This window comes from Scomber scombrus, chromosome 11 (assembly GCF_963691925.1).
Source record: "Scomber scombrus chromosome 11, fScoSco1.1, whole genome shotgun sequence".
Taxonomy (NCBI): Eukaryota; Metazoa; Chordata; class Actinopteri; order Scombriformes; family Scombridae; genus Scomber; species Scomber scombrus.
The window spans coordinates 29,753,696-29,762,929 of record NC_084980.1 but is presented as its reverse complement, the minus strand read 5'-3'; the positions used below and the strand labels follow the sequence as shown (position 1 = coordinate 29,762,929).

The following is a 9,234-nucleotide window of genomic DNA, read 5'->3' as shown; positions in this document are numbered from 1 at the left end:
ATAACTTGGAGGTTGACACAAACATTATTTATAAATGAAAAACCAGACATGAAAACAAAATCTCAGTTCTTGCATGGCAAAATATTTTATAAATAGTGTGAACTGGGACACAGTAGTAGAGGTAGAAGAGGCCTTGTTTTATCTTGATATCCTGAGACTCTGTGTCCAACTCTAACTCAAAAAGTCCAAAACAACATCAACAAACTACAGAACATAAACCGAGTTTAAAGGCACATTTAACAGCAACACTTGGCAGAGCTCCTGCAGGCTGTGAAGGGCCAGATGCACATACCAGCAGCTCTATAGGCCATATACAGTCTACAGATTTGATCAGGTGTGTAATGAGTTTAACCTATTAATTCACACTGACAGCTTGATGCCCTGAGGGGGCTGACAACAAGTCAGACCAGCTCTGCAGCCCAGATTCCAGCAGCAGTAGCAGCAGCAGCAGCAGCAGCAGCATCCGGACACACCAGCTTTTCTCTCCAGATCTGGGTCGCCTGCAGAGATTCTCACATAGCTTCTGTTCTACATACTGAAAGCGCTTTTGTTTGCACATACAGCTTGGAGGGTGAAGTAAAGTCAGGCAGGACCCTCATAATCGAGATGAAAGCTACCTCACGCTGACAACAAAGTGGATTTAAGGTTTTAATTCACCTCTTCTTGGACGAGCTGAAGGATGTGAATGCAAGTGGCTCCAGAAATGTGTGCGTCATGAAAAACTGAAAGAGCATCCAGGTTTCTTCTGTTTCTGCACAGTTTTCTGGATCACATATTTGATCCCGGACCAGTTTATCTGCAGGTCACTGGTTGGATTCGGACATGATTGACCTGACATGACCAGATTCATCCTGGAGATGAACAGTCTGGTCATGAGACTGAGACGCACTGCGAGTCTGCCGCTGCTGATCCTGCTTGACTTGACAAACTGTGAGTTTTAAGCCGATACGACACAAATACAGTAAAATGTGTTTCAGTTTCTGCTATGAAAAAATAATCATAATAAAGTTTTTTATAACTGAACTTCAAGATGAGATATCTTGGTGGAAAACTACATTTAAAACATTGTCACTGAACTTTATTTCACTCGTACGTTTACAGTATCAACAGTTTGCCAGATAATTAACAACATTTTCTCACCATGTTGACAGAAAACTGATTTGTAAAACTGGTTTGAACTGCTGTATTATCTCCTTGCATATAGGTGAAACGTGTTAGCAACAGATATGAATCAGATCTAGGATTACGTATGATAAATTCCTAGATCTGATATGGGAAAAAATCAGGTTTGGTTTGTTCACGCTTCTGTGACGAAATCTGATCTAAAGCAAAACAGAAAATCAGATATGGACCACTTCAGCATGTAATGTGAATGTAGCTATAGCTAGTTTTAACCCAAACATTACAGAATATTATTACTTAAAATAAGCAAACCACAAATCATCTTTAAAGAAAACTGCTCTCTTTTGCACCTAACTAAGTAGCTTCTTTCCCTGATGTTGATTGTATTAGGTCATGGTTTTCAAATGTTACTAGTAAAGCAGAAGATGGTCAAAACATCATAATATCAGAGAAATGTTGAGCACAAGCCATTAAAATCTAATAAAATCAGATGCAAACACAAACAAACACACAACCTCGGCTCTGTCTGTCAGTTGATGTTTGACCTCACTGTGTCAACAGATGTTTGGATGCTGCCGGCGCCCAGCAGAGTTTCCATTGAGTCTGTTGACATGAGACACACACTGAGGTGGCTTCCCCTGCAGCCTCACTGCAACTCCACAGTCCTCTACTCCGTCCAGTTCCAGGGGTGAGTTAGACTGCTGGTCGTTCTCCAAACCATCCATCAGGTTTTACATTTCTTTACTTTCTTCCTGCTGTTAGAGAGACTCACCAAGGCGCCGAATGTGGATTCATGCACAGCTAAAAGAAATGTCCTCCAGTTTGTTTGCTATAGAGTTTTTACAAGTGAAACTACACATCTGTGAGGTCTTGTGTGTCTTCAGCAAGTATGGTGGTTGTTTTACCAGGTTCCTACCCCACTTGGGCAATGTTCATGTGACAGACCTTATGCTCAATTAAGATTTATTTAGTCAGATTCACCTTTGTGTGTTGATGATTCATTCACACTTCCCTAGGTCCCTAAACTGCCACACATGAGCAGATTTGACTGAAATGTGAGCTGCATGCGTACAAGAATAACACCCATAAAGTCTCATCATACTCATGGATGATGTCACTCTACAGCATAAGGTTATGATAAGTTGCTTCCTGTTTGTATGGAATAGCTTCTCTATAGAAGTCCAACAAATGTGAAACTTCCTCGTCTCTTCGTACATTATTTACTCTATTTCTATAATAAACTGGCAACTAAGTGTACTTAAAAGCAGCTTTAAAAAAGTTTTGAGAGCAATATAAAGTTTGAACAGGCACAGATTGACAGTGCAGAGAAATATGTGAACTATGCAGCTGATAATTGTGTAATGACACTCAGAGCTGCAGGTGTTTCTAGACTAAAACTGTGTCATAGCAGCTGTCAATCAGAGCAGAAGACATCAGCCACTTTCCTGCGGCTGTTGTGAAGTCTGAACAGTGTGCAGAGTTCAACTCATGGTGTTTTTTCAAAGCTCGTATTTGTATCTTTAACCTCTTAAAGTTGTTGCTTTTTACACCTGAAAGCGACTATAATGGATATGTTTGGTACCTTTGAGAACTAGAATTTAAAGTAAAGTTTGGGTTTGAACAAAAACCTGCAATAAGCTGTTTGATCTGTCTTGTTTACATAACGTCTGATAAATGTAACCTAACAGGTATACAGGCTTCCTCTGTCATTTAATTTTCACTGAGCTTCAGTAAACAGACCTCGAGTGGCATGCATGGCAGGCATGGACTTACCTGTCCACATCTGTGCTACCAAACTCTACGCCAACTATGTCAGTGGTAAGGGTTACGCAGTGATGGCAAGTGTTGCAGCCTTCCTCAATTAACTTAGTTACTACTTTTTTCTCATTGAAACATACATGGCAAAGTAAATACAGCTTCTGCAAACAGTTTATACAGTATTTGTCACAAATCCCTAAACAGTAAACCCTGTTGCATAACATCTTGTTGTTGCAATGCAAAATTCAGAAAGATCCTTATTGGCTGCCTCACACAGTTTGTTGTACCCAGACATCCAGACAATGTGCACATCAATGATTAACTTATCATAGGAGAAAGTGTACAGGAGCCCAGGATGGATCTTACTCTGTTTAGTGAAGCTTGGCCAAGGAGAATGGAGGAATTATCAGTACACTCTTTGGTGTTTGATACCATCTTTTTACAGATAGTGTCACAAATACTCGATGCACGTAAATGGTCAAACTCAATGCATCTACAGCAAATGGAAGTACCCTATTGGTTTGTTATTCTACAAACAAGGAAATTTAGTTATCCATCTTAGTTTATGTCATATTAAATGGTGTTTACAATCAGCACACTCTACTGCTATCTGATTCCCGTCAATGGCTTCAACACAGTCACTGATTTCTGGTCTATAGAGCCAGACAGCCAGTGTCTCTCTCTGCCCCTTAATGTGACCTCAAGGCTCATGATTGATGCTGTATATCCCAGCATGTGGTATATGGAAAATTCCCAAACAGTAAGGAGTGGATGTAAGTTAGTTTTGGAGTCTCACTTGAGCCTCTAGCAGTGTTAGAAGTTGGGTATAGTTGCTTTAAATCATAGACCTGAACGCTTGGATACACTGACATCTACTGGCAGTTAGGTGGCTACTGCAGGACACAACTGTTATTTTCTTCTTTTATCTATATGTATTTTCTTTATATTGGCTTGATAAATGATAGCTAAAAAAAAACATGCCAAGAAAACAATGTAAACAATGTTCGAGACACACTGGTGAGAAAGCAGATGGTCTCCTGCAGCTGCAACACCAACAGATGCTGCCGCGATAATTTCTGCCTCAACATGAAGCTCTCTGTGTGTCTCTGTGTTCTTCAGGGAGTTTGAGCTGATGTTTCTGAACGGCAGCTGGGTGGACGCTCTTGAGTGCCAGATGATCCACCACACTTACTGCGACTTAACCTTTGACTTGGGCTCCGACTCCGACTACAACCTGCGCGTCAGAGGGCAATGCAGCTCGCAGCCGTCGCACTGGACCCAACTCAGCCGACCCTTCAACCGCAGAGAGAGTAAGGCCCAAATATTTTATCGGATGTGCCTTTCGTTTAAACGGTGCCGCCGTTTTTGAGGCTTAAAAACGCAAAAAAGTGAAACCACCCTGCAGAGTGGAAATCTTAAAAACACTCCACCGCCTAACCTTAAATGTAGAGGAGTTTTTGCTGCGGTCTGAAGCTGTAACCTAGGTGACAGACGCTCTTCCATGTGACGTACCTATCCTTCTGCTGATACCTGTCTGCTGCAGCGGGGCCGACAATGACCGAGGAGAGAGGGAGAGAAGTGTAGTCCGAGTTCATCTCGTGAATCGCCATGGCCGTATCTTGACAAGTTTCTGTTTCTAATCAAGTCCGCAGAGGACAATCACACGTTCCGATGCTTAGACTCTGCAACCCAAAAACGTAGTTAAGCTCCTCTCAACGAGCAATAACTCCACCTCCTCCTCTGTCCAGACAAAATGGTCAGTTTTTGTTCGCTTCTTAGCCATGTTTTGGTTTCGGTTTTCCATTTTGCGCTACTAGGGAGAGAAGTAGAGGGAAGGTTCTACACAGGCGCGCAGACTTTGTGGTGTTGTGTGCATACAACATTGAATTCCACAAACGTTTGCGTCACCGTATGCACGCAGATTTCCCCCAAAAAACGCTCATCTAAATAAAAAGTGAGAACGCAATGTCACTTTTGCGTTTTCTGTTCAGATCGATCCCGTGTAAACATAGCCTTAGACAAGTGCTCAGATATTATATTGTTACTGTTGTAGCAGCTGGAGGTGGAGTTTTAACTACTTTATAGAAGGGAGTTTAGTCCAGTGGTTCCCAACCAAAGGGTTTAGCAGAGATACAGAGAACTAACATTTACATTAGTTGATGTAGAGGAGACATGTTGCATCTAATCTAGTCGTCTCCTCGTGGTCTTTCTGAGCAGTTTTTGTAAAAGATAATTGAATATTGTGCTTGCAGCGGTCCTGACAGTGCCAAAGATGTCGGTGAAAGTAGTGGGCGATGCTCTTCAGGTGTCTGTTGAGAAGCTTCCTCTCACCGCCGTCGTCAAGGTGATGGTGTGGAAGAAAGGCGAAGAGCTTCAGGTCAGAGTTTAACTTTTACTGTCTTCAGAGACTTTAATATTTACTGTTCTTCCTTTCTCTATGTCTCTTCTTATATTTGGATTTCCTTGTTTTTTTCTTTTTCCATGTTTCTTTCCTTCTTTCTTCACTTTTTTATTGAGTTCAATCCTTTCTTTTGTTATTTCTTTGCCATATGTTTCTTCTTATCTTTCTTTGTGTGCATTACGCCCCTTTTTTTGTTAGTCTCTCAACCTTTCTTTCTGTCCTTTTCCCTTCATTCATGTCCTTTTATTTCTCCCCAATGTATGTTATTTCTCCTTTTACAATCTGCCATTTGTAAATTTTACATTTTGTCTTGCATGACCTGTTTTTATTAGTTAACCCATCATGACATGAAACTTTCTAAGCTGTAGATATTTCGCAGAATATATTTATTTTCTTGTCTTATTATAAAAACTTGTTGGGACGTAGTTGAATGTTTCCTCCTCTCTCTGTTCATCAGCCTGATGTCTACATGACACCAGCTGAGCAGATGCCGCTGGTTGTCGCCGCCCTGCAGGAGGGAGCTGAGTACTGCGTCAGAGCTCAGACTGTCCTGGGCACGCAGCTCCACAGCAGCAGCACTGACCCTCACTGTGTGTTAATCGCAGGTACAACGCAGGCAAACACACACTAAGATGTTCTCACTGTCCATGTTCAGACTTCTACATTCACACAATGTTCAAAACTTTTCCATAATGCTCCCACAAGTTATCCTTAAATGTAATTTTAGTTCATCTTATTAAGAAAATAGAAGAGAGAGAAAGATGGGAATCAACATGCAACAGATTCCCAGGTGGATGTTGCTGTTTATGATCAGGCTCCAAAGTTTGTAAAATGTCCCGTTTACAAAATAACTTCACACTGGAAAATGTCCTCACTATCTCACTCTACAAAAATGCCCTTATTTTCCAAGAATGTCCATGGTGTTTTATGGTGTTTCCATAAAAAACCCTTGACTTTCCATAGTCTGACTTGGCAAAAATCTCCATAAATTGTCCCATCCTGTGTTAGTTTGTGTTTTATTTTGGAAAGTTGTTCTACCCTTGTGTATTTTGTTAGTTTTACTTCCTGTGTTTCCCCTTCCTTGGTTGATTGCCTCATGTGTTTCACTTGTCTTGTTTCTCGCACCTGTGTCCTGTTAGTTATTTTCCCCATGTCTATATAGGTTTTGGTTTCTTGTTCAGTCTTTGTCTGAGTCTCTGTGTTTGTACTGTGGAGTTTTTGCCAGTGTTCATTCGGCCTGTGTTTTTCTGTGAAGTGTTTATTCCTGGTTTGGCCGATAAAGTGCCTGTTAACCGAGACTGTCTGCATTTTTGGGTCCATCTGCGCTACACTCCGTGACATAAATGTCCCTTTTTAATATTCATACTTTCAATTTACACACTTTTACTTCTCTCGTACATTTCCAAAGACATCCCCACTTTTTAAAATGTTTTGGGAGCATGTAATGATTGTATTGGAGAGCTGATAGTAGAAAGGTGACAGGAAATGAGGAGAGAAGGAGAAAGATGAGGCTAGATGGACACAAACAGATGTTATTCATGATCAGGCTGCAGGGGCGCTACAAAACATCCTCACGTCAATGTGTGGAAATTGAAAAAAAGCAGTTCAGTGAACAAATAAACCAGAGAGAGAGAGAAGGATGCTGCGCTGCTGGCACTCAGATTTAACATAAGATCTCTCTGCAGGTCCAGATGCTTTGTGGAAGCAGCCAATCACTGTGGCCGTCACTGTCATCATCATGGCTGGTCTCCTGTTTGCTGTGTTCTGGTCCATCATTCACTGCCGGCCAGACGCCTGCCAGACATACTTCCAAAAAGAGCCGCTGCCTCTCTCCCTGGTCAGTCCCACACCCTGTAAATACATCAGTACAAAGTCAATCAGATCTGTAGAAGTAGAAATGCAAATGTGTCATAAGTAAAGGAAATATAAATACAGTATAACACAACAGCTTTTGACCAGTTTGAAAACTTTTTTAAACTTGGAAGCAAGAATCAGTTAGAATTTATTTTTGGTTTTATATCATTTTTTACCAAAAGTAAGACTGAATGCTCCTGAAAATGTCAAATGGTGTAACCACAAAAGAATGATAAATATTACATATTGTATCACCTACAGTGTATTTAAGTGGACTTATACTAATAATGACTTCATTTAAAACATGTAAATGTTTCCTGATCTCCATGGTTACCAGAGTAAATGTAATATTTAGAACACTTGTATTCCATTACCTTTATTTAATATAAAGTTATAATGTAAGATCATGCCAAACTAGTTGATATGGTGTTTTATTGACAATTTACTGTTTTTAAGCAAGTTGAATTATTTGGTACAAAGTTTTTATGGTTACACCACTTAGACATTTTTGCCATAATCCTCTAATATATTCTCTCAAAATGGATTAAAAGCAGAAATTTGATGCTGGGTCCACAAAAAAAGAATGTGTGCAAGTTATTCATACGTTTATTTTCACATTTTAACCCCTTTAAATTTAAACTAAACCACATGGACTCAAAGAAAAACATCATATTCATAATTTTGAGATCCTAAATCTGAAATACCACACCTTACTTAATGAACCTTTGTATATTTTAGGATTTAAATATAGTAAAACAATAATATAAACACACATACTGTACATATTTCAGGACATTTTTAACATAACATAACCATCATAACAGTATGTGTGATGCAACCTTCAGTTTTAATTTGAAAAAGTAAATCTACTGTCCAGTTGAATCAGCTCTTCTGTTTCCTCTGCAGCGATCTGATTGGGACGTTCAGATCCAGATCAGCGTTGAGGAGGAGGAGCTTTGTAAGCAGATCCACGTGGTTCCAGCACATCTGGAAGACCAAAGTAATGAACTGAACATTGTGAATTTTGTGGAATAAATGTTTCTCTCCTTGGAGTTTTGGTTCAAATCTGAAGTCAACGAGAGAAAAGGAAACAGCAGAAACACATAGTGAGATGACTGAGCTGCTTAGTTTGAGGGTCAGATCAGAATTTGTGGCACGTTTATAAAGAAGCTTGGAAACATAGCGAGTTGTGACGTTGCCCATCAGATTAATTGGAGCCGGTTTGAACCATGGATGTATGAAGGAAGACTGAATACAGACATCCGTCCACAGCATTTTTAGCTCATTACTGCAAATACCTGTTAACATTTAAAATCAGGAGCAGTTGATTTGTTTCTCCTACTGGGCATGTGTGGAGAACAGATGAGCAAGTCAACCACAGAAAAACAGGTGAAGCAGAAATTGTACACTGTCTAAGGAGACAATAAAGAAAACAATAACAACTCACACGAAGCCATCCACGTGTTTATTCCTCTTCTTCTTCCAATTAAACACCACACTGCTGCCACCATCTGTTTTCTCAGTGACATGACAGCGTTTCTATGAAGCTCCTTTCCCCCCGAACACACTACAACAGTAGACAGCTGGGGTTTTCACTTTAACCTTTGTGTCATCCTCCCGGGTCAAATTGACCCTGTCTGTTCCTTCCTTCTTTCCTTTCCTCCCTCCCTCCTTCTGTTTCTTTCCTCCCCCCTACCTTCCTACATTCCTCCCTTCCTTTCTTCTTTCCTTCCTTCATACCTTCCTTACTTCCTTCCTTCCCTCCTTCCTCTCTCCCTCCTTTTCCTTCCTTCTTCCTCCCTTCCATCATTCCTTCCTTCTTCCTCCCTTCCATCCTTCCTTCTTCCTTCCTTCCTAACTTCCTTACTTCCTTCCCTCCTTCCTCTCTCCCTCCTTTTCCTTCCTCCTTTCCTCCCTTCCTTCCTCATTTCCTTCCTCCCTTCCTTCCTACCTTCCTCCCTTCCTTCCGTCCCTCCTTCCTCTCTCCCTCCTTTCCTTCCTTCCTTCCTTCCTTCCTTCCTTCCTTCCTTCCTTGACTCGAGGACAACAGAAGGGTTAACACACTCTGGAGGATGTTCTGTAAAAACACTGTTTTAGTG

At 40.7% G+C, this 9,234-nt stretch overlaps 1 protein-coding gene across 1 annotated transcript; it reads left to right on the top strand.

Moving 5' to 3' along the window:
- The first annotated feature begins 836 nt into the window (after positions 1 to 836).
- Positions 837 to 8,170, top strand: crfb16 (cytokine receptor family member B16). Its single transcript, XM_062428307.1, has 7 exons — positions 837 to 930; positions 1,684 to 1,810; positions 4,000 to 4,190; positions 5,133 to 5,257; positions 5,739 to 5,886; positions 6,973 to 7,118; positions 8,042 to 8,170. The coding sequence occupies exons 1-7, from the start codon at positions 837 to 839 to the stop codon at positions 8,168 to 8,170; spliced, it is 960 nt and encodes a 319-aa protein (XP_062284291.1).
- The last annotated feature ends 1,064 nt before the right edge of the window (positions 8,171 to 9,234 follow it).

What these genes read in the sequence shown, in the direction of transcription:
- crfb16 (XM_062428307.1), top strand. Translation starts at nt 837, where the DNA reads ATGACCAGATTCATCCTGGAGATGAACAGTCTGGTCATGAGACTGAGA. An exon ending in TACTCCGTCCAGTTCCAGGG is followed by an intron (nt 1,811 to 3,999) that starts GTGAGTTAGACT and finishes TGTGTTCTTCAG; the next exon opens with GGAGTTTGAGCTGATGTTTC. An exon ending in TCACTGTGTGTTAATCGCAG is followed by an intron (nt 5,887 to 6,972) that starts GTACAACGCAGG and finishes CTGCAGGTCCAG; the next exon opens with ATGCTTTGTGGAAGCAGCCA.